General features: G+C 38.7%; 1 protein-coding gene across 3 annotated transcripts in view; it reads right to left on the minus strand.

The window, feature by feature from the left end:
* Nucleotides 1–25,882, minus strand: part of si:ch211-51h4.2 (uncharacterized) — a 147,967-nt gene that overhangs the window by 65,436 nt on the left and 56,649 nt on the right. For 2 of the 3 annotated variants that reach the window (XM_058401580.1, XM_058401582.1), the window contains exons 9-11: nucleotides 8,792–8,891; nucleotides 6,853–6,911; nucleotides 6,715–6,779 (exon numbers count right to left, since the gene is read on the minus strand). In XM_058401580.1, the coding sequence (XP_058257563.1) occupies nucleotides 6,715–6,779; nucleotides 6,853–6,911; nucleotides 8,792–8,891 (224 nt within the window). The remainder of the gene's footprint in view (nucleotides 1–6,714; nucleotides 6,780–6,852; nucleotides 6,912–8,791; nucleotides 8,892–25,882) is intronic. The other variant, XM_058401581.1, reaches the window with a different exon arrangement.

The raw sequence follows: 25,882 nt of genomic DNA on the forward strand, positions 1-25,882 counted from the left end.
TCTGTGACAGATGAGGTCGTCTCACAAGGGCTCTTTCTTTGTCTCTTTCTCTCTCTGCGCCTTCTATTTCCATTTCTCTCACACTCTCGCTGTGTTCAACTCTCTCCAAAAGCAGTATCCACTCTCTTCACCTTTTTTTTTCTATTTCAGTTTTCTCTGAACCTACACCTGCACTCTTATTCACTCCGACTCTCTGAGGTAAATAAATAAATAAGATGTGCAATGCTGGAAGAGAGCGTTGGGAGCGGTTCAGAAGGGACCTTGTTCTGACTGCAGGAAATCAGTAGACAGCATATGGCAAACTGTATAATCCAGGCCAGCCAATGTTCCTTCCCTGCATTCCTATCCTACAGGCTTTATGAACTAAGTGTTTGTGTGCCGAGTACAAGGACAAGGAATCGATAGCGCTGCATGGCCTGGAATAAACGCCAAAACAACCTTAAAGATTTAAGGAGTCGGACTGGAATGGAGCAGTAAACTGGTATAGAAGTTGCCCTAAGATGGACAGATTGATAGCATGACAAATGTAAAGACTGGAAACCATTCATAATAAACTACCAGTACAGGATATCCTGCAGCTGTCAGGAAATGTAAATGAGTCATTTAAATATATTTCCCATTTTTATTACAGCTCCCAGATGAATGGTGATAAATTATTCCAGTATATTCTATGAAATAGATTGATTACAGGTAAAAGGACGTGCTCTCTGGCTGGACCTAGAATAAAGATAAAAGGCGTCTCTTTGAACAGAGGCCAACAGCTGCAGACAGAAAGAGCGCTCGAGTCACGAACATCAAAACGCCGTTGCTTTAAGGTGCCACTGTAGCTCAAGGAGAGAGAAAGACCCACTGAAAGTAGAAAACACTAGAACTTAATCAATAAAAATATGAATTATATAAGGACAGAAAAAAAAATAAAATAGGATATGGAAGCTTTTTATTTCTTTCAGCTGTCCTTCAGAAGGAATTAAAAGGCTGACACAAACCATAAACCAGACCAAGACCAAGATGTTCGGGAAATAGCTAGTGAAAATGTTCTTAAAACTCTTGTCTTTGCAAAGCAGGAGCGATCACGAGCCCCTTGTGTCTGAACATGCACTAATAACCGGAGTGCTGCTACTTGGCACCTTATTCTAGCTCTAAATGGAGTGCTTTGGAGTCCATCTCTGTGTCACTTTACAAACATCTCTGGATTTATGAAGCGCCTCACGATGTGTGACTTCTTGATGTTCTTTCAGTTGGTTTAGAAGACTCCATTTTTTCCACAATCAGGGCTGCATGGTGAATTCTTCCCACTCAGACCACAGTGATGGAGGGGGCACTAGGGGTTACACTCAGGTGACAAATATGGCAAGGTGGAATGCAATAGCTCATCAGTGTTAGGCAACTCAGACAGAGTCCCGCGGTGATCAATGTGTAGCCAACGGCCATTAACAATTTAGCTGCGTCTGCTCTGGCTCCCCGCTCGCTCATTGATGACTCAATTATAGGCTGTGCAGAGCAGCTTCCACCTATAGCAAACTGGATCAAAACCAGGAGGTATTAGTTATGTCGTTTGTCAGAGCATTCCCTCGTTTCACGTATGACAAAATAATCATTAGGCTGTGGAATAGCAGAGTGGGAAGCTCGGCATTAGGAGACATAGGGACTCGTTGTATTGGTTCGTATGTCAACACAGACTGCTGACAGTATTGATGGATTTAGAGCACTGACAATACGGTTGGAATAAGGACGTCGGTTTGAGCTGTGTTGTCTTATGTCAGATTTGACAGCAAGAGAGGATGAAGACTGCTGGTTACCACAAGTGACTGATGGAGACAAATGAAATAGAGATACAGATAGAGTAAAAGTCTATACCTGGCACTGGAGACTTTGCCACTAGGGATGCAACATTCATATATGCGTATATGAATGTTATTTGGACTGAACAGATAATGTGTTCTAAATATATACACTCACAAATACAAACACAAATAGTAGTCGCACTATTTATTTATTAATATTTTTACAAGAAAGCTTGTCCACAAATGGTAGCTGGTTTAGATTTATAGATTTGATATGATTTTGTTGTAAGGTGACCATGTGATATGTGAGGATGTCTCTGAATCTGCTAGCCTCTAATCGATATATCACCAATTTGTTCAGAATCTTTGACAGACCTCATGTTAATCTGTGAATGATGAAGATATAGAAACCTAACCTAAACTATATACATGTCGGGTGCCGTGCATCTCAGGGGCTGGGGTTCGATTCCTGTTTCTGCCGTGTGTGTGTGTGTGTGTGTGGTGTTTGCATGTTGTCCTTGTGCTTCAGAGGTTTCCTCAGTGTTACTTCGGTTTCCTCCCCCAGTCCAAGACATGCATATCAGACGGAATGACAGAAATGTAAATGTAAAAATTGTGCCCTGCTATGTGTTGGTACCCAGTCCAGGATGTCCCCTCCCTTGTGCCCCAAGTCCCCTGGGATAAGCTTCCAGGCTTCCCCTTCCCATGTGTAGGATAAGTGCTAAGAAATCGAACGTGCAGATAATCCATCATAAGCGATTTATGATTGGCATCTTGATTAATTTCAGCTGTTGGCCTTTAAACTGTTGCATCGATTCATCTCCTCATACCACCGCTAGTTCAGAGTGCACACATTCAGAAGGTTTCTGAGTTTAAGCAGAAATAAGAAAGACCACATTCGTTATTGTCAATGTGAATTGCTGTGCAATGTCTAGGACTTATTCGTTCATGATTAATAGCTGCCTAGTGAGTAAAGCAGTGGTTTAAATCAAGCTACTAGTCTGTTTATATTTCTTAGGCATGAACAAACTCAAACCTTATTCAGAAAATGTTAAGAGACAGGAACCGCCCATTTGTCTCTGAATTATGATACTTCAATTTTTCAAAAACTTTAATAGGTTGTGCAAAAACCTATTAAACCAGCACCAGCTTACTAAGAGATGATGTTCATAACACTACATGAAATCTGCAAAAACACATTATAACAACTCACATAACCATACACAGAATACATAAATGTTATTAAAAAAACAAAACAAAACAAAACCCAGCATGATGAGGAAGGAGACTGCATCAGTGCTTCACTGCCCCAGGGTCTCTGGTTTGATCCTGGGCTCAGGTTACTGTCTGTGGTGCACTTTACACATTCTGCCTGGGTACACATGGGTTCCTCTGGGTTCTCTGGTTTCGTCCACTAGCAAAAACATGAACTGGTATGCTCAATTTCCCCTAGGTGAGGTGTGTGTGTGTGTGTGTGTGATGTCCCATCTAGTGGGTGTATTACTCCCATGTTGCTGGGACCAGGATAAAGTAGTTCCTGAAGATAAAAGAATATATAAACAGGTGTAAACTATTATCTAAACTGCTTTATCAATTTTATTGTCAAGTAAGATGTTTACATCCACATTTACTGGACTAACTTAGACCTTAGAACTTCACAAAAATGGTCTCGTCTGTTTTAAGTAGAAAAAGTAATAGCTTCATCAGAATCCAGTAGATAAACTTGCATCCCTGATCCCTGAGAGATTTATTTGTTAATCTTTTCGCTGATCTGCTTCAGTAGAGCTCAGTGCAAAACTATTCCAGTCCTCTTTGCACTGGAGGTGATACAAGAGATTTATGTTTTGGGGTGATAATTACATATCTAAATTATGAGCTGACAAAACCGAGCAAGGAGAAACTGCTTAACACATTGACGTGTGGGCCAAAAGCCTGTAGGTAGGATGCCAATAAACCAGTTTTGAACATTGTGTGTTTCACAGTGATGATCAATCAAAAGTACACAGCCGCTGTTGCTTTTTTATTATTATTATTATTTTTTATTTATTATGAGAAAAAAGCCCAGAATGATCAAAGTGTGCTTTCAGCTTTAACAGGTTTTAACTATTAATCTGTCGAGCCTCTATATAAAAAAAGACTTATTGGAGAGTGGAAATATTTTTAAAATAGTCATATTTTTCTAGTGTTACATGTTAAAAGATTACAATTAAGATTGTTAAGCCATTTTAAAAAATGAGATAGATATTTCTAATTTTATGCATTTATTTGTAGAAAAAATAAATTCATCTGCCATTAGAATAAGAAAAATTAAAGATTTTATTTTGTTAGTAGAAATGTCTCGAAATAATTTATTAATCTATTTGGTTTCATGTAATCTTATTTATTAATACTTTATAAAGTAATAATAAAAAAATATGTAGCATTATACTATTGTATTAATATTAGATAAATACTAAAAAATTACAAGATCTTTTACAGTGTTGGCAGAATCTACTACTGAAGACATATTTTTGTGTCAAATAAAAATTAATTGTTCAATCTGAACACTGCATATGGAAAAACACCCCCAGAAAAATTAGCCATAGCATTCAGACCAAATAAACAAAGTAGAGAATAGTGTAGTATAAATGCTCCCCACACATTTTCCTCTTTAATCATTATGAGCCAGTGTATGTATTTGTTGAGAAGCAAACACTATGTGGCTTAATGCGCTGATTTGTGGTGTGTGGTGATCGCTCTGAAAGCACGTCTCCTGCTATTCCAATTAGCTTCCTTCATCGCTAAAAGACCAGATGCAACCTATTTGTGAGATGCAAATGAGCCGAGATGAATGTTGCAGCCTGTTGACGGAAACAAAGGTGGCTGACAGCGAATATAAAACTTCATTGTTGCAGAGTTACAATATGGGCATTTTAGAAGAGCTGGCCAGAAAATGATTGCGAGCAGAGTTCAGTAAAGTGCAGCGGATGACATGGTGTAGAGTTAAATCAAATGGCCATGCTGGCTGAGGAGAGAGTAAATACATTTGGATTACATGCAGCAGTAAAGTAAATGAAGCTCTATCAAGATGCTAGAATTGGATGGTCTAATAACCCTGAAGTTAATATATCAGACTAGGCCTGATGAAATACACCAAAGCAAACAGGTGCTAATATTTTGTTCTTAGCCACAGGTAAGCAGAAAGGAGATGTGTGGTTATATGAATAATAGAAGCAACACCATTAGGGATGCTTTTACTCTTGTCTACAAATAAGAGAGCCAGCTAGAAGCCATTTATTGGGATGAGTCAGTGGAACAATCAGTTCCACCAGGATGAAACAGGGAGGCACACAACTTTAAAAGAACCTACTTGAAGGTCTGAAGAAGGGCCAAAAAAACTTCAGAAGCAATACGGCCTGGATATTCCCTCATTACTTGGACCCACTCTTCTTCCATTTCATTTGCTCCCGTGTAATTGCTTTGGCTCTCCTGAGGAACGATGTTGATTGCTAACTCAATACTTTTAAACAGTTGATTAGATTGGACTGATTTTTGTAAAACTTAGTGAGATGGGACAAACTAGATGCTGTGGCTGATGACATCAAAATGTGTCATCAGTGTATTCAAGAGGTGTAATGCAATAGCACTCTCTGTACCTGTTTAGAGCTCCAAATATTTATATCTCTATCTGTATTCAGATTCAAAACCAAAGTGGGCATAGCCTTAAAGTCTGTCAATTTTAGCTCTTACAGTTCCCATTTGTTTGTACCTGCTTTGATTTTTTTTTTTTTAACAAATTTCAGATGCTTTATTTGGTTAAGAACCTTAAGGACCCCAAACGAATAACCAACCCCAGGCTTGACTTCTTCCCACAGCGCATCCGGCTGCCATCTTTTCCCCAGGTAAGCGACACAAACGCAACCAGACATCTACATGATGGAAAAGGAAACCTGATTCATCAGATCAGACCACTTCTACCATTGTGCCATGGTCCAGTTCTGCTGCTCACTTGCACATTGTAGGCACTTTCACTGGTGAACAGGTATCAGCAGGGACACTTTGTCCAGTCTACAGCTCTGTAGCTCAATACACTGCAAGCTGCACTGTGTGTTCTGATACCTTTCTGTCATAGCCAGCATTAACTTTTTCAGCAATTTGTGCTATGGAATTGGAACAAACAAGCTTGCCTTCATTCCCCACATGAGTCACTGGAGCTCATGACCCTGTTGGCTGTTCACTGCTTGTCTTTCCTTGGACCGCTTTTGGTAGATACTAACAACTGTATACCAGGAACACCTAACAAGTCCTGCTGGCTTGGAGATGCATGGACCCAGTTGTCTAGCTATCATAATTTGGCCTTACTGCTAATATTTCCTGCTTTGATCAGCAGATCAACACTGAGCAAATCACCCCTTAACATGAGATAATCAATGCTATTCACTTTAACAGTAAGCAGTCGTTAGAGTTATGGCTGTTATGGCTATGTATACTGTATGGCTGTACAATATATATATATATATATATTCTTCGGGATGAAAATGCTGGGTCAGATTACGACTGTGATCAGTTATCAGCTGGAACTGGCCTGTGAGCAGTATCTTTGACACACAGTGACCAGTTCAGTGAACCCATGACCATAACCCAGTGCCATAACCTTCATATCTGACCACTCATGCACATTAAAGTTGCTGCTTGCATGACTTTTTCCTAGTCCACAAAAAAAGTCTTTTGTAAATAACTGTATTTGCATTTGTTTCCACAATATCTGTTCATTCAGCACAAAATATTAATATCCATATGACATATCTAATACATTTCATATCTGATAGCACCATTAAAATATCATTTTATTCGACATCTTAATGCATATTATGAATAATTCAAAAACTATCATGAATGTAATAGCAAAGTATGTGTAAGGAATGAGAAATCCTGAAGAAACAATGCTTACCATAATATATTTAGGATTGTGCATGTAGTAAGTCCTCCCAGTACAGCTCTCCTAAACCACAAGACCTGCCAAAAAAAAAAAAGAATTAACATTTTATCCCATGAGCTCAACAGGAGTTAATAGCGCTGGACAAGTTACCTGTGTTCTGCTGTGGTAAATCTCAGAAAATAAAAATGGCATCACGTTGACAATTCCACCTGAGCCGATAAAGAAAGTGTCAAAGCATTAGTAAAACATTAGAGATCGCTGTCCATCATCTATAAATAACATCAACTACTCCCAGTGAACCGTGAGAATTTTCTCAAAAAGTACTTCAGCCATTATTGAACTAAAACTGGCAAAAAAATTCACACGCTTTTTTTTAAAACTGATATTATAAAATGAACAAAGTGTTGAAACTTCAACATCAACAAAAGAAAGTCATGAGTAAATATGAAGCAGTGCTGAGGGATTATGGTGGGTACATTACAGCAGCTTACAAGGGCTCTTACAACTGAGGAAGGTAAGAGCCTTTGTAATTGCAGCAGTTCCCTGGAGTCCGCTATGGGATTTTAGACAAACGCACGAAGCTGCTGACCCTTAAAAAGGCTATTATACTTGTTTTAGCTGTTTTTATTTACCTTTAAAAATCTGATAGAATCGGGTCTGGTCGGCTTTGGTGACTTTTTATACACCTTTAGAAAGTTTAGCCACTTTTTTAAAGTAGACATTAGCTGCTGTCCTGTACTTGATACAACTCTTTAGCTAACAGCTCTTCTGCTGGTTATACTGGTTTAGAGAGCAGTGAGCACCAGTGTATAGAGCCTGACTGATGCTTGGTCTCTTTATGAACTCTGAACTCACAACAAATGTCACCTCCATGCTGGAGCAAGGAAATTATTACAGGCTCACCCCCATGAGGTGCACAGCAAGAGTGTCCAGTGACTTTTATTTTTCTCATCATTATCTCCAACTGACCAGTCACTGATCACCATTGTTAATAACCAATCAATGACCACCCTTTTCTTAATGACCTATCACTGATCACCAGTGTTTCTAATGACCTATCACTGATCACCAGTGTTTCTAATGACCAATCACTGATCACCAGTGTTTCCTTATGACCAATCACTGAACACTATTTTCCCAATGACCAATCACTGATCACAATTTTTCACTGAGCACCATTGTCTCTATAGCCTATCACCAATCACCATTTTTTCACCATCATAAAAAACAATAATAAATTCTTGGTCACTTTTGGGGCATGCATTACATGATCACTGATTAAATGATCACTGATCATTTTCCCAGGGACCAGTCACTGATCACAATTTTTCTTAATGACCAATCACTGATAACGTTTTTTCCTAATGATCAATTACTGACCACCAGTGTTTCCTAATGACCAATCACTGATCACTATTTTCCTAGTGACCAATCACTGATCACAATTTTTCCTAGTGACCAATCACTGAACACCATTGTCTCTATAGCCTATCACCAATCACCATTTTTTCACCATCATAAAAAACAATAATAAATTCTTGGTCACTTTTGGGGCATGCATTAACTACTACTTTCTGCTGAAAAGACTTGGCAGCACTGGACAGTACAGATGCCAGTCACTTTGATGTGATACACACTCTCAATGACAACAAAGCCTTGACTATTTAGAAAGGGATCACATTAGAGGTTACATAAACCTCCCTTTAAATAAGACTCACACACTAGCAGCTGTCCCTCTGATGCTCTCACAGTGGCTCAAGCTGTAAATTAGAAAAGGGTAGCAAGTGATACTCTGGTGAGCAGAATTATGTTTGCTCTGTTGACAGAAGTCTCAGGTGGCGAGTGGTGCGAGGAAGCCTCGGGACCTCACCACTCTGTGTGAGGCTACCAACTAACGGGATTAGAATTGAAGACACACAGAGATAAAATAAAAAAAGAAGAGAGAAATGAAGACTCATATCAAGCACCAGGGTTGCTAAAGCGCCAAACAGCTCTCATCCCAATTAACACATACAGGGATCGCTCAGTTCCTCCACAATTTGCAGAGTAATAAATAAATAAATAAAAAACAAGATGTCTTTTTTCTTACCGAGAGCAACGGTTCCCATAAGGAAAGGTTTTCCGATTTGGGTGAAGTCATTCTTGGACTCTTGGTGAACCTCTGAACCCACAACAAATGTCACCGCCACCTTGGGGCAAGGAAATTATGACAGGCTCACCCCCCATGAGGTGCAAAGCAAGAGTGTCCGATGCAATTCAGACCGCTGATAGATTCTCATTTTATATGACATTTGCAGGGATATACAAAAACAGGAAAAAGGTGCAGTGATGGATGCCTGTGTGGCCTTGTCAGGGGTTATAAGAAATGCCTAGGAGGAACATGATTAAAAAAGTGGTTTAACACAAAATGAAATGGTTTTATGGCATGACCGCAGAGACGATGAGGGCTGCAGTGGAGTGGACATGATGGAGTGGCATTGAGATGAGAATGTGTAGCTCACAGTTACCTTCAGATTCAAGCAATCTTTTAATTCAATTTAATTTCATCTGTATAGTGCTTTTAACATTAGTCACAGGTACAAACAGGCTTTACAGAAATATATAAGCTCAAGATAAATGATAAATTTAGCAAGTCATCCCTAATGAGCAAGCCGGAGACGATGGTAGCAAAGAAAATCTCCCTGAGACGATATTATAAAGAAACATTGCACCATTTAAAACATTACTACAGCAAGAATTCCTGAAGATTTTTTCATTGCTATATACACTGATCAGGCATAACATTGTGAGCAGTGACCGGTGAAGTGAATAAGACTGAGTATCTCCTCATCATGGCACCTGTTAGTGGGTGGGATATATTAGGCAGCAAGTCAACATTTTGTCCTCAAAGTTGATGTTAGAAGCAGGAAAAATGGACAAGGATTTGAGCTTTGAGTTTGACCAAAAGGGCCAAATTGTGATGGATAGACCACTGGATCAGAGCATCTCCAAAACTGCAGCTCTTGTGGGGTGTTCCCGGTCTATCAGTCACTTTCAATGAGACTAATTCCTCATCTACAGATCCTAATTCCACAGACTACAGATTTCACCAATCCAATAAGAGAAAGATGAGGTTTCATGGCAGTGACTAAATAAATGATATTAATCACACAGGACTGAAGAACTAGCCTAGCTTATCTCCATGAATGAAGGTAATAACTAAGTATCCGGTGACTGAGCTACACTTCCTGGCTCAGCATTTTCTGATCGATTATTCCAACCAATTGCTGTCAAATCAAAGAATGCTACCACTGACTGAATTTAAATTCAAAAGAAGTACAAAGGAGAAGATAATGGACAATAAAATGTGCACTGCTTTCAGGAATTCTCCAAATTAATTCCTTTAACCCTTTAATCAAATCTCACATTGGATGCTAGCTTTACTGTACTTCATCCAAAATCACAATATTGGCTCAATTTTGAATTTCAGGGGAAACTGTTAATTTTATGAGAAAAGGCTGATTGAATGGTCCATGATAGGATCGTCATGGACGTGAATTTGGTAGAGCCATAAATATAAGCAAAGAAATCCCTAAACTTTGACATTTTTTGCAGCGTGTACTCCAAATTTGTTCGTCCTTCTAGCTGGCAGAGTTTACCCGACTGCTACAAGTGTGTGAGCGTAAGGCTTTCTCTGACAGCTGGCCACTACACCTTTCCTGCTTGCACACAACAAATAGCAGGAAACTGACCACTGGCAAGTATTGTTATTACAGAGAGAGAAGACAGTCACGACATTCTTCCTGGACAAAGATCAGTGCAAATAATCAACTCTTGGTTTTCTAGTCATGGAAAGCTTTGACACTGTCCACTTAATCAAATCTAAAACATTAAAACTAAAACAGTGTTGTAACTTAACAAAGAAGTATAATCGATGATATGTTGAAATTTTCTTCAACAGATAAGATTTATTTAACATTCTTGTTTAGTAAGGAGTGTCTTTCCTTCTCTAGAGTTCTCTAGTGCCAAAACTTTGTATGTTTTCTGCCATGGGAAAGTGCTTTCCAATTTCTTGAGGATAAGCCAAGCTGTGTTTAATTTTTATTAGAATATAAGTGATAACAGGAAATAAATCACTTGCTGTTATATTGGAAAATAATCAACTTCAGGATAGTCGTGCTGCGTCATACTGCACTCATTGATTATTTTCCTACCTACTGTATACCCCATCATGTTTTATTATTTTAACTCATAATTAAAAGACTTTTAATAACCTTTAAGACCACACTGCCAGATTTGCATACAATTCCAAAAGCACTTCCTGCTACAGAATGGCACCTCATTAACCCTGTGTTCCTGTATGTATACTGTATGAATTAACAATTATGTACATTTATAATTATATTATACGGAGAAGATATAGCAGAACATAGAAGGTGGAGCAGAACTGCAAGGTGGTTACAGGCCTTGAAGTGTTAGTGAGACATGAGTGTCCTAGTGGTGTAGTGTAGAGTGCAATAGATTTATGGTTATGGGGAAAAAACTGGCCCTGAACCTGCTGGATCTGTTGCAGATGTTCCTGTATCTATATATATTTCTACATATAAATACATAAAATCCTCAAATTTTTGATAAAAAAAGAATAATCCCATATATGCTTTGCTCGAGTCAGTATTATCACAGCTGCTACTTTCAGAGTGCAGCAACATTCTCCAAGTAAATATTCTGCTTTCAACCTCCAGAAGAGTATGACCTGGATTATAGGGAAGAGGACTCCATTTGGGGCATGCATGCATTTTCAAGCTCTAGAGAGCAGAGGCTGAGAGAAGGAAAGAAAACATCAACAGAAAAAAATAAGAAATCCTGAGTAAGTGGCTTCCACTTCCTCGTAAAAGGCCTCTGTGGATCACGTGATAGAGTGGAGATGAAGCCATGCTTGTGATTAGTCCTTGGCCACTCTCCACTAGTCAAAAATCTTGAGCGAGAGCTAAGAAATGAAGTGTAAAATGACACATTACCAAACAAAGAGAGCGAGTTCTCTCAAATCCCATGGCTCTAACTAAGAGCTCTCCACTCCATTTCTTTGCTTTTCGCCATTGCTCTTGCGTCAGTTCTCTTAGCTGGGGTTTGAATGTGTGAGGGAAAGTGCAGAAGTTCTCGTTTTGTGCTTAACCCCTTCCTGCAGTGGTGCAGATACTTACATTTATCTGAGGAACAGCCTCATGAAATGCCTTAGAAATTCACCATAAACATATATAGAAGTGGCACACTCACTGTGCTACACCATGTAGCCAATTTATTAGCTTTGTCCCTAGATTTGGTGACTTTTTAGACAACTTTATTTCAAAAAACTTTTGAGCAAAAGGTTAGCGATCGTCTGGCGACTTGAGATCACACATCACTACAGCTGGATATTCGAAAGAGTTGAGAGAGCAGGTTTTTATTAAATATTACTTGAATATCAACGTTTATGGAAGGTGTTTGCTAGCGTGCAGCATTGTAGCAATCGTTATGTTTACCACCACAGGAAAGAAGACAGAAAGAAGACATTGTGAGTTATGGTTTCTCTGTAACATCACAATCTCCATTTCTTTTGCTTATTAACGTCAAAAGAGAGAGAACAATTGGCTAGACAGGATGGTGAGGGAATGACCGTTTGCTTCAGCTATAACATATGTGATAACAGAACATGAACATACGCTCATACTCCTGGACAACTTAAAGGAGCAATAAGCAATTTCTTTCCGAAATATATAAATAACCTGAAAAATAAGCAAAACATGATTCAAAATACCAGTTAATGCCATGGCATCAGTATGAACATATTAAATAGGTAGAAAAAGGAATCTAGAGATTTAGATCTGTCAGTCATTTTATAGACACTCTCTAAAGACCTCCACTCTGTACCTTACTGAAGCCTGCTGGGAGAAAAAAGAGAAGCCTGTGAGGTCCCAGAGCCCCCAGATCATGTTTGTGCAAAAATCAAGCTGTACTCTGGGAAAAAATATAACTTAAAGACATGAAATGCAATGCCACCAGTGCTTTTCCAAGACGGAGTGTTTTTAGATGAAAGAATGAAGGTGGACATGAAGTTAGCAGTGTTAGTCTAGGAAAAATTTGTAAATGAAATCTATATAAAGCTTTAGTAAAATTTTTACATAACAAACTCGTTATATTTTATTAGTTTTTATCACAGAAGAAAGTGGCATGATGATGCTGTGGATTAACCCCTGAAAAAGTACGCAATGTTAGGTAACTGTGTAGCTATGCTATTAATGCTAATAATAGTAATATTAGCTAATAATAGTTTCAGCTGACGATCACTGAGAACTTGTTAGAAAGAAATGGCACTGCAGGCTCAAATTTCGAGTATTTTTAGTACTATACAGCGTTTTGTACGGTTGAATGGCCGAGTTGGCAAACAGCAAGACGCAAAAATGCTAACATCAGCCACCTGCACACATTAGACATGGAGCTCCAATATTAGAATCTTCTTCATGTGCACTTCTTCTGCACATTTCTACTTTTGCTTTACTTTTCAAGCGAAACAAACTCCCATGAGAGAAGCAGATATTTTTTATGGTCTTGTCTCTGAATGCACACAGTGGATACACCGACTTAATCCTTCAGACTATCTGATATTAGAAGTTGTGCAAAGTGGCCAGAAGACCAGAGCGAGCTGACTTTCAGGGCGAAAAACATTTTCACATCACTTTCATCCCACTGTTTTTCTTCGTGCCACTGCTAACTTTTATGGAGGGCGATGCTCTGATCCTGACTCCCCCACTGCTTTTGGCAAGTGAGAGAAATATGAGACACGGCATCACTGCTGCTCTTAAGCCAAATAATAAAGCACACTGTGATCCAGAAGAAAACCTAGTTGTTTTTTTTTGTTTTTTATCTATTGGAATAAAAACACTAGTTCTCAGCTGCTTGATGAGATGATTGATGCTTTTATAACATATACAGTTTGTGGAATAAATAATAATGATTCATAAATGACACCTATGTGAGACAAAACTTATAAAAACTGGACAGTTAAAGACCAGGAAAAGCTGTCCGGATTGGGGGGATTTCAGCTCTTGGCTGTCAGGGGGGGAACCTGATGTGGTGAGATGCTTTTCTGCTCACCACGGATGTAAAGAGTGATTAATTGAGTTACTATATCCTTCCTGAACCAATCTGATCGTCTTCCTCTGATCACTCATATCAACAATGTGCTTCTGCCTACAGAACTGTTGTTTTTCACATCACTTTGTGTAAAATTTAGTGACCCCAAGGATCAACATTTTCTAAAAATAATCAGATCTGGTACCCATCTGGTACCAAAACCATGTCATCATCAAAGTCCCAAAGATTAATCCCTGAAGCTTTTACTAACAATGATGCAGGTGAAGTGGAGGTAGAATCCATGTGCGGAGTTTTATTAAGAAATCAAAGCAACAAATCCAAATCGTGAGACAGCGAGAACAAACAGAAACAGAAAATAGCAATCAGCATGGCGACAAATCCAAATATACACAAAGACAAAAGCGAAAAACTAAGAAAACATACACGGAAAGCAAACGTGCTCAATGGAAACAAAAGGCTTGGTAATGCAGGTAAACTGGCAACACTTTGCAAAAAGTGACCTGTGAGTGTGTGGTATATAAGTCCCACAGACAGGAAGTGAAAGCTGCATGACCCGAAAGTGTCAGATTCCCTCTGGTGGTGAGGAGGGGAAAGTACACCGGATGGCATTAAACTTTTTTTAACTGTGCTGCCACATGAAGAACTGCATTCATGTGCTGGTGTATAGGTGTTTCTAATGAAGTGGATGGTCAGTGTAACAGCCAGGGTGCACACCAGATTAAACTCCAAAAAGTTCAACATGAAAGAGCCCCTTAATATCATATCCCTTTAATTTCATATAAACAGTCAGCAAAACTGAACCTTCAAGCCAATAGGTTAATAGCGCTTAACGCAAAACTAAAAGCCATAGTCGTTTATTCAGCCAAGTCTAAATGGTGTGAGTCAATCAACAACAGGACTGATTTCCTTTAAATGAATCATGAATTAGTATTAAAGTCTTTGAGATGGTGTTTTTATCTATGTAAAGTACCGTTAAAGCACACGGCTCACACACATGAACTTGTTTTTCACTTGAACTTAATCGAGCTAATTAACCAGAAATACACCTGTATAACAGCCTCTCTGCTGCGTGAATAAGAATATTATACAGTTGGCAGTCCTTTCTAGCTTTAAAATGACACAAGTGTGTAGATTTTTGTTCATTTCAGCTTCAGCATAGACCTTTTAAATCCTTATGTAATCATGTGAGCTGTCATTCCTCTTTCTGTGCATGTTTATACCTGGGTAATTTCTCAGATTCTCATTTTTTTCAAAGTGACCACAATCAGAACAGGATGTTATCCCCTCCTGCACCTTTCCTTCTCCATATAAACATGGCGTAAATTCTCAGAGCTCGCAGTGTTCCATCTAAATAAGCACTTTTGCCTCCATGTACTTCAAGTCTTGATATTTTGTTAATACACCTCCAGTGGATGCATTCATCACAGAGTGTGTATCTGGAATCTGGTGAGGTATTATGCCCATGCTTGCTGAGAGCCCAGAGGAAATGCAGTCTCCAGACATTGATCTGTTTGCAGAAGGCAGCTTATATCATGGAAGGACACACAGCTGCTATGCCAACTTCATAGCCGGGAAAAAATCAATGGGAGATAAGAGCACAAGTGTAACACAAAGATCTATGCTCTTCAATATGATCTTCACTCTTCAGCAGCTGGCAGGCTGAAAACATACACACACACAAACACACACACACACACACACACACAAAATGTTGTGTACCTAAACTATCTTGTTGCATGTGATGGGTGTCTACTGTAAGGTCTGATACAATAAAACCTTACACTCTGTAATCCTTTACAACTCTCTTGGTAAAATCTGAATGCACTATGGAGGTTTATAGACCGAAAGTGAGACCCCGCATTATCTATTTTGCCTACACTGCTTTTTTCCCTTCCTACAAGCTGCCAACATGCCCACTGCAGTCCCCGTGAGCTCCATATTCCTGAAATGCAGCCTTATCATTCAGCTCCCTTCCACCACAATACTCTCATAAACATTTCTGGTATTTAATGCTTATCTACTTTATTGCTTCGGTCATGGAAGTTTAACCTACTGAGTAAGATAGATGATGGAATTTGCTCTAACCAGAGCACAATATCCCATTTATTTCAAGAAGGGCCTTAATAAACGTACAAATTACATTTCGTAAAATTAATATGGCATTTGCCGCTTGACAATTTGCTTATGATAATGATATGAAATCGAAAACAACAGCAGCAACAAACAACTGCAGCATGCATGAGGATCCATCTCCCGACAACGATGACGTATACAGGCCGTTAGAGCATGCAATTTCAGAAACTCAGAACAGAACCGGTTTAAAATTTAATTAATCAAAGTGTCCTGCGCCAACGCAAGATAATCCATCTGTGAATGAGAGTCACGCAGGCGCCCATCAGCAGGCCACGACGCCTCAGCATGAGACATCTGGAGGGACAGGACAGACATGAACCAGATGATCAGCCCTGCCATGCCAACTTATTTTGAGTCCTGTTTTCCCGAGCCCCCTGTAAAGATTCAATTTATTGCCAAATTCACAAAGAGGTCACAACCGAATACATTATTCATGACAAGAGGACACTAGATCTTCATAAACACAGTAGAGCGGTGTTTCCACAGGAGAAATTATACAGCAAAATAGAAGCTCATTTTCTTGCCATTTACAGTGGAACCTCGCCATACGAATGCCCTCCTTTTTGAATTTTTGCCATAAGAATTGAAATTTTGTGAGAAATAAGCATCGGCATACGAAGCATTTTCAACAAATCGCAGCTAAATTGCGTGTGCTCTCAAAACTTGTTAGCATCTTGTTAGGATTGTTTTTCAGTCAGTGAAAGCTGTGTGAAAGAGTCAACCCACGATACCAACATTGCCTTCGGCATGTGTTCAACAGCTAGGTGATTTTTGGGGTGTTTTTTTGTTGATAGATTGGTGGTATGGGTGATCTGTTTTATTTTCTATCTTGGTGGCACGACTTCCTGTGAGGAGCCTTGACATAGAATGCTTGGCTTGGGTCAGTTCTTTGTAAGCAGCCATACAGTTTACATACACGTCGTATTGGTGATATTTTTGGGTGGCTGGAACAGATTATCTGCATTTACATTATTTTTTATGAGAAAATTTGTTTCTCAATACAAATTTTCTCCTTAAGAACTCGCCTCCTGGAATGAATTAAATTCCCATGGCGAGGTTCCACTGTACTTGTCTTTAAAGGGTCACAGACTTAGGACACCATCAGCCTAAAACTCTGTTGGGAGGCTTGTTAAGGCTTCACTGAAGATCCCAATACTCTCAAATTCAGTAATTCAAGCATGTCTGTGCTCCTAGTCAGTGCTAGAAGTTTTTCACCCTTTTATTCAATCCTGGAAACAGCTATGACCTATCAATAACTCAGACTTACTATTTATTATGAAGCCAATCAAGTCTTCGAGCTGTTTTACAGCAAGAGTCTCATTATAGGCATGTTACTGTTATATACACACACAGGAACACAGTCAAAGGAAATCAGATGCTATTCTCGCTATTCTTTAAGTCATGTGTTTCGAGTCTGTAATCATGCCATTTGTTTCTGAAAATCAAACAAAAAAAGATAAATGGAAAACAAAGAGCTGTATTTTTAGTTTCTAGCTGTTACGAATGTCCCAATTTGTTGTCATACTTCCTGCTTTTGAGCCTCGTCTATGTTTTCTCGGTTTTGATCGTACTGTGGATATGGCCTGTTTGATGTTATCTGCCTGTTCTCTGACCTGGATTATGATGATGATTATTAGATCATTATTAATGATAAATAGCCATGCTGATTTTACACACTTGTGTCCTATTTCAATTTAGAGCACATCACATTAGCCAGCTCACAAAATCTATGGCTCTGCCACTTGTCCCTTTGTGTAATTTGTATTTTGATTGGAGAATGTTTACTTAATCTGTTTATCTACAAAACGACATTTTCAAACAAATCAGTGAGCGAGTTCACCTTGTTCATGTTTATCACACTTCCTATTGTATTTCGAGTACATGTTTACCATCACTGCTGATGAAGTGTTACGGATGTATCAGCAAACCGGGCTTAAATATATTGACTAAATTAAGTGATTGTCAAATCACGCAGAGCAAACGCAATGTTCTCACTGTGTTTTGTGGGATTTCCACCAGGTACTATCACAGGGATGCCATAAGAATTTTCGCCTTAAGAATTAAAATTTTGCAAGAAATTTGCATCAGCTTATGAAGCATTTTCAGCATACGAAAGAACCGAACCAAGTTTTACATACACCAAGGAGCCGTTCAAAACTTGTTAGCGTCAATGGAAAGCCAAGTGAAGCGAGTTTACGAATATTTTTCAGTCAGTGAAAGCTGTTTGAAAGAGTTAACCCGCGATACCAACATGCGTTCAAAAGCTAGGTGATTTTTGGGGTGTTTTTTTGTTGACAGATTGGTGGTGTGGGCGGTCTGTTCTATTTTTAGCCCAAGCTTGGTGGCACGACTTCCTGTGAGGAGCCTTGACATGGAATGCTTGGCTTGGGTCAGTTCTTTGTAAGCAGCCATACAGTGTACATACACTTCGTATTGGGAATATTGATCATATTTTTGGGTGGCTGGAACAGATTATCTGCATTTATGTTATTTCTTATTTATGACTATTGTTGGTGCTGTTCTTGGTTCAACAAAAGTAAAAAAGTAATCAACTATTTTCTTTATAGAAACTGATTTTATGTATTTTAGGGTTTAGCTATTCTTCACCATTTAAACCATCCAGCTCAGCAGCACCTAGTAACTGGAACTTAACACAGTATCAGAGCACATTGATTGTACATTATGTTGACAAGGTAGACAGGTCTATCATCATACCATTCCTGCAGATAAATAAGGTTCTACCGAATGAACACAGTTTATCGAGATACGATCTAAACAGGAGTCTGAGATCTTCCTCTGCATATCACTGCATTTGTTTGGCACTGAAAGAAGACAGTGCTAGTGTATATTGGACTTGTTTAAATATGCAGAGCGTGGTGTGATATAGGAAGAAAGGCAGAAGTAGTGCAGTTGGGAGGAAATGGCTGTTTGCCTGCTGCAGAGGTTGTGTTATGAAAAATTCATGGTATTATAATTATACTGCCCAATATCATGGCATCATCTTATAAGATTTTCAAGAGAATAGATATAAATTGCATGGAATATCAATGCAGTGTACTCTTAGAAGATGCTTAATTTGCTTTGTCCTTTTTAGGGAAGAGATGGTTTCACTGTCAGAATGGGATCCTTGGAGAAATCCCCTTAGTAATGCTTTCAAGGGAAAGCTTTATAATCATTAGTTAGAGGAAATGGCAGAGTACTTAAAGACTTTAGCAGTTGTGCAGATGTTTAACTGTTTTTTATCTGAAATATGAACTAAAAACAAAGACTGCCCTGTTTGCTGTAAAAACTCCACCTATTCATTTCTCGTACCACTAATCCCACACAGGGGTGTGGGGAGGTTGGAGCTTATGCCAGGGGCACAATACAGGGAGCACACTGGACTGAGTACCAACCCATTACAGGGCACGACTATCATTCACACACGACGAGAGTTTAGAGATGCTAATCAGTCTACGATACATGTCTTCGGAATGATGGAGGAAACAATAGTCCAGGGGTATCCGGAAAGGTCAGTGTGAGTCCAGGTTTTCATTGTAACCAAGCAGAAACCACAACCTGACTCTAAAGTATGCCAAGCTTAACTGATTAAACAGGTGGAATCAGGTGGGTCTCCTGCTTGATTGGTTTAAAAACCTACACACACACCGGTCCTTTGTGGATAGCATTGGACACTCCTGCTATAGTATCTGGTAGAAATCCCCCAAAACACACCGAGAAATCTCATGAAAGCTCTGTGAACACTGAGTGGAGGCAGGATTGAACCCTCAACCCTGAAGATCCAAGGCAACCATGCTAACCATCTGGAAAGATGTACCTGGACCTGTACCTAGAGATAATTTTATGACCTCACTATCTATACCACTATGGAATAACAGTGAAGTAACTACAGTTGTGTGACAAATTACAATATAAATGTGGCTTAGTAAGGTGTTAATCCTCCAAAACCAATACAATGCACCTTCAGCTCATATGTTCTACAACTCTAAGGAACTATACTGAAGAGATGAACACCATTCTTCCAAAAGATATGCTCTCAATTGGTGTTTTGATGTTGTGGTTGAGAGCACTCTACCATGTCTCTGCAAAATTACTTTAGTTGTCCAATTAGAGTGAGAGCTGGTGATGGTGAAGGCAAGAGTACATCCCAAAGTCTGAGACCACGTGTGAAAATGCTTCGGTTTGGTATTCTTTAATTTAACCTAAAGGATTTCTATTAAATCAGTATTATCAGTAACAACTTGTGAAAAGTAGGAATTTACATGAATTTCAGAGTTTCTTAGTATTTGCTCTGCCACATCTTTGCTTTAAAGTCTGCACTCAAGCTGAAACAAGTTGACTCCACAAGTTTGTATAAAACCTGATGATCCATGTTAGATCAAATCCATCAGCATGTGGTCTGAAGATGTGCTTCAGTGGAAGGGATCAGACTCATGAAAAATGTTCAACATTTGTACAAATAAATAAATAAATAAATAAAAATCCTTCGTATTCTTCATGCTATATGGTCAAACTGGAAGAGACCACTCCCATTATCAGGAGAGGAATGTTTTAATGTAAGATAAAGACAATCACTCTAATTCTGTATTGATTTGCAGTGACCCTTCCTAACCCTTTCTAAGGCAGAGATACTCAAACTGGAGTGCAGAGGCAGTGCAGGTAAGGAGTGAAATGGAAAATACCACGAATAAATATTTCATATTGACTCTATCAGCTCTTCCAACCTTTAGGCATTTTGCGTAGGAGCTCTGCATTTTAATATTCAACTACAATAGAATAGACTCCAAAATATGCCAAAAGAAAGTCTTTTTTTTTAGAATAAAAAATGAGCCAGTCAATATTTGTACAGGTGTTTTGAACTCTCCGATATTAACTGACATCAACTGAGCCTCTCTGGAAGCCCAGGCTCCTTCCGGCATCTCACACTAGTATTGTTTTGACCCGTGCCCCTAGTTCTTTATAGACGCACTGATGCTGTGCCCTCGCGTTCTCTCTAGGTAAATGGAGAATGGTTTAAGCTGAAAGCCAAGAACTTATTCTCTAAAAATGGTCAAAAATACATTTTTTTGTTTGTTTTTTAGCAGGGCTGAATATTTTAACAGCAACAAGAGCAATAAAAGGATGAAATAAGCCTACTGTTTAGAATTAAAGCAGATTAAAACAGAGATTAAAATCTAACATGTGTCAGCAAAATGCCTCTGACTGTACAACAGAGCCACCATGTTTACCTTGGTCGCTCGTTCAGGTGTCCTGATATTACACCACCAGTATGAAGTGATGCACCAAGCAGCCGCTCGGCTTAATTAATTTCAGTAATCAACTAAGTCAACTGGATGACATTTACTTGCTGCTGATTCAGTGTTTATGAAGTAGAGGATTAGATGAGAACTATTTTGCGATGTACAATCTCATCTCATTTCATATCTTCATGCTGAAACCATGATTTAGCAGTCTGTCTGTGAATTTTCATGACCGGGTTACAGCCCTATAGATCGCCACTTGTGTTCTGGAGGGGAACTGGAGGTGAGATGCAGCAGATAGAATAAATAAATCATCACCAGGTGGAAAAATTGATTTTTTACCTCCTCTGAAGCACTGGGGGGGACAAAAAATCTTTTGAGACTCTGAAGCTTACACTAAAAAGTACAATAAAAAGCCAAAACAATGAAATGAAACAAACTGGAAAACAATAAGCCATAAAATAGTGTGCTATTGCTCTGATAGGGTATATACTAGAACACATCGAAACAGTCAAATAGAGAGATAGAGAGAGATATATGAAATCGGGAGACTGATATATGAATCATGCTAAAGGATTTGCTCATATATGGCTCCAGGCATGTGTGGAGAAATCTTGAAGAAAGTGATTTCCTGAGTTTCCTAAAGCTAATTTGTTTATATTACACTAACGTGAATATACAAGCCGTGTTTTTGATTGTGCTCACGATCATTCTATCATTTGCTATATTTAAAATATTCCATGTTGCAGCAGGAAATTTTAAGCGTAGCTCCACTTTAGATGCAAATGCAGGAAAAATTGGCTTTTGGTTTTTAGCAAATGATATTTCGAAACGAGTCTGCATTCGGCACCTGGAACAAAACAAAGCAATAAATGCTTCATGCTTCCTAGTTTTGCCTCGACAGGCTAATAAGGAGCGCGAGTGTGCGCTAACTTTCATTTGGCTGTTATGAGACAAACAAATTAAAAGCTGGGGAACTATGTTAGAGTAGTCAGTGAGAGAACTCAGAGGCCATGTAATTGCAGTGCTGGTAAGCATGACAGTACCTGAATGGCTAATAAGATAAGAAAAAAATACACTTTTTGACACTGACGAGAAAAATATTGGCAACACTCTAATAATATTTATAAATCATTATTAATAATTCTGTGTAGTCTGTCATAACACACTAGATCACCAATACAAAAGAAAATTTTAACAAGTCACTGAACTGAATGTTTATACATTTATGAATGTAGATATTATAGCTTATTAACATACACAATGATATTATAATTTACTTATAAGCTATGTTGTATTTGTGAGCTGATTTTGTAAAATTGTCCCAGGGGAAAAAACACTACTGCAGGTCAATAAGTGTGTGATTAAACACAAGGTGGGCTGGAGTTTTTTGTAACGCTATATGTTAAGTAATCCGCAGCTAGGTGTGCATTACACAATTTTTCTGCATGACATACAGGCAAAGAACCATTTAATGTAAAGCTGTGGATTATCCTGCTTATACCTTGGTCACTTGCCAGCAATGAGATGTTAAAGCTGTCGCTGATGTTTACAGAAAGAATCTAAATAACGGTTAAATTTTCTTCGATATTTTATATATATGGGTGATTAGATCTAGAATTCTGCCTGTTCTAAATCATTCACAGAGATAAAGATATGTGGAGTTTAAGATTACATTTATTCAAATGAAGTATAATAAATTGTTATTAGAGAGAGAGAGAGAGAGAGAGAGAGAGAGAGAGAAAGAGATGAGTGTGTGAATAAACTGTGTCTGTGCTACATCTCTAAAGATAATGAGTTTCAGTTACAGTATACAAAGATACTGGAGCTATCTGCACCTTCCAGAGTCAAGTATTCAGACAGACCATGGTTTAAGACCTCATCATTCACACTAAAGGTTGCTCTAAACCACAATGCCTTTTAAAGTAATTAAAAGAACGTATAAAACAGGGTTCTTGGTGGTCCAGCAAATAAGGAGTCTGTGTCCTCACCACCATGGCACCACCCAGGCTTGATTCCCAGGCAAGGAACTGACCCAACTACTGAGGGGTTAACTCTCATTACTGGTCCCAAGCCCAGATAAAATGTTAGGATTGCATCAGGAAGGGCATCCGGCTTAAACCCTGTGCCAAAAGCAAATATGCGGATCGGATGGTCTGCTGTGGCGAAAGGACAAAGGACAGCAACAACATAACAATGAGAATAATGCCTTATGAGTGAACATGCTCGTAATTCAGTATAAACCTGACCTTTGTAGAAAATATAACTGTAACTATAAACTGTAACTCCTTTATAATTTCATGTTGTAAAGAAATATTTATTATTCATTAGAATGCTTGGAAGAGCTCATTAATTAGAATGATTTATAAATAACAGCTTCATAGAAAATGTTTCCAAATTTTATTGATGCCTGAATCCTAAAATATTGAATGCTTAGGACTGTCTAAATTTAGCAAAAGCAGCGACAATGCAATATTATTGATATAAAAGCTAGCAGTTTCAGGGTCACATGACCAATTTCAAAAATCCTGAATTATGTCCTGAACCTGACTCTGTTTTTGTAAATAGTACACCTTCTATAACCCATACCAACACATTTCCCCACATAGAAAACCTGTAATGATGGATAATCAAGACAAGCAGCATGTTTTCACAGGTAGACAGACATGTGGACAAGCTAAAAGCTTAAACTGTTAGCCCAAGAAGAAAAAGTGGAAGGCACAGCTAGAAAGAAACTGCTCTTTTATTTTCGTTTCAGACTATACAAGTGACTCGAGTACTAAATAAAAAACAGCCTTGTTGCTCTCTCATACAGTGTCCTGTGTTTCTGCATCGAGTTGTTTTTGCTCTTGTAAATAGCAAGATTTCTATTCTGTAATAGTATTTATTATTGTTGCGACCCTGAAATAACTCACGCCTCCAGCAGTAGGTCTTCTGTTTTTCTATTTAACTTTAATAAAAGGCTCAATTCTGTTATAACATGTGCGTGTGTGTGTGTGTGTGGCATGCTCTCTGTCTTCTTCACTACATACACCGACACCCTCCCCCTCCAGCCACGATTTTGCCAAATCAGTGTTTGTTTATGATTCCTATTAGCCCCAGGGCAAGCGTGCCACATGGCACCAGGATGCACTATGGGAAGAAGGCGAGCCGGCGGAGGCAGTGTCCTGCTTTGGGCAATGTTCTGCTGGGAAACCTTGTGTCCAGCCATGTATGTGGATGTTACTTTGACACGTACCACCTACCAAAGCAGTGTTACAGACCATCTACACCCTTTCATGGAAACGGTATTCCCTGGTGGCTTTGGCCTCTTTCAGCAGTATAATGTACCATGCCACAAAGCAAAAATGGTTTGATGACCACAACAACCAGTTTGAGGTGTTAACTTGGCCTCCAAATTCTCCAGATCTCAATCTCAATACAATCCAGCATCTGATCAAACAAGTCCGATCCATGGAGGCTCCACCTCACAACTTACAGGACTCTCTGCTGCTAACATCTTGGTGCCAGATACCACAGCACACCTTCAGGGATCTAGTGTAGTCCAGGCCTCAAAGGGTCAGGGCTGTTTTGGCAGAAAAGGGGGGACCAACACCATATAAGGCAGATGGTCATAATGTTATGGCTGGTCTGTGTTAGTTCTTGTGTTTTAGTCTCGATCAAGTTTGTTGCTGTATTTGCTGTAGACTCTTTCATAGTCTGTATATTAACTTGACACACTTTCGCACCGTCATAAAATGGCACGACAAATTCGCAGCTTCAAAGCATTGACCCTGAGCAGGGAACTTTTTTTTTTAAATCAAACACGACGGGAGATTAAATATATATGGATGTTTTCACCCTTTTTACCAGGACCAATGGGAATGGACATATGGGACATTTTTAATCAGCATACACAAAGGAATTATTTTTATTGTCGGATATAAAATGAGTCTGGACACTTTTGACGTTCAGAGTGAGATGTTTTAATCCTACACAGAATTTTAATGGTTGAAGATAATGGTTTCAAACTGGATAATGGCTCAGAGATATATTGCCCCTACTATACAGCTAGGTAAAAACTGAAAAACTACATATTCTTTCTTTACAAATTCTCACATGACAAAGAAATTCAATACTGAACACCGGAACAACCAAAACAATGATTTTTTTCAATAATTAATTTGAAAAAGAAGAATGAAATACAAGAGGAATACAAAACGAATCCTCTAGGTCAGGGCTGTCCAATCTTATCCACAAATGGCCAGTGTGTGTGTGCAAGTTATCATAGCAATGAAACAGGAGACATACCTGACTGTTTAATTGTTAATCTTGTCTTTCTGTAGATCCAGGTGTGGCTTCTGTTTGACTGGAATGAAAACCTGCACCTACACCAGATACGACTGGATGCTCCTGGTCTTGGTGCTACATTATTTTATTGTACATCTTTTAGCTATCTGCTCTTTAGATCTTTTTAGTACTTTCACTTTCTGACATATTCACTCATGTGAACTATTACTGAATACCACACACATTGGAGAAATGAATACAACAGCAATTTTTAACTAATATTTTTAAAGATAGAGGTGGATTTCTTTTAGCTTTTTTAAAAAAAATACTTGTCATTATCATTAGCGTGCTTTCTACCAGTAAATTTTACATGCAGTCCTACAGGACTGGTCAGAAGGTATTGATACATTTCCTGTAACAGCGTTGAC

The sequence above is a fragment of the Hemibagrus wyckioides genome, linkage group LG10 (assembly GCF_019097595.1).
Source record: "Hemibagrus wyckioides isolate EC202008001 linkage group LG10, SWU_Hwy_1.0, whole genome shotgun sequence".
NCBI classification, from domain to species: Eukaryota; Metazoa; Chordata; class Actinopteri; order Siluriformes; family Bagridae; genus Hemibagrus; species Hemibagrus wyckioides.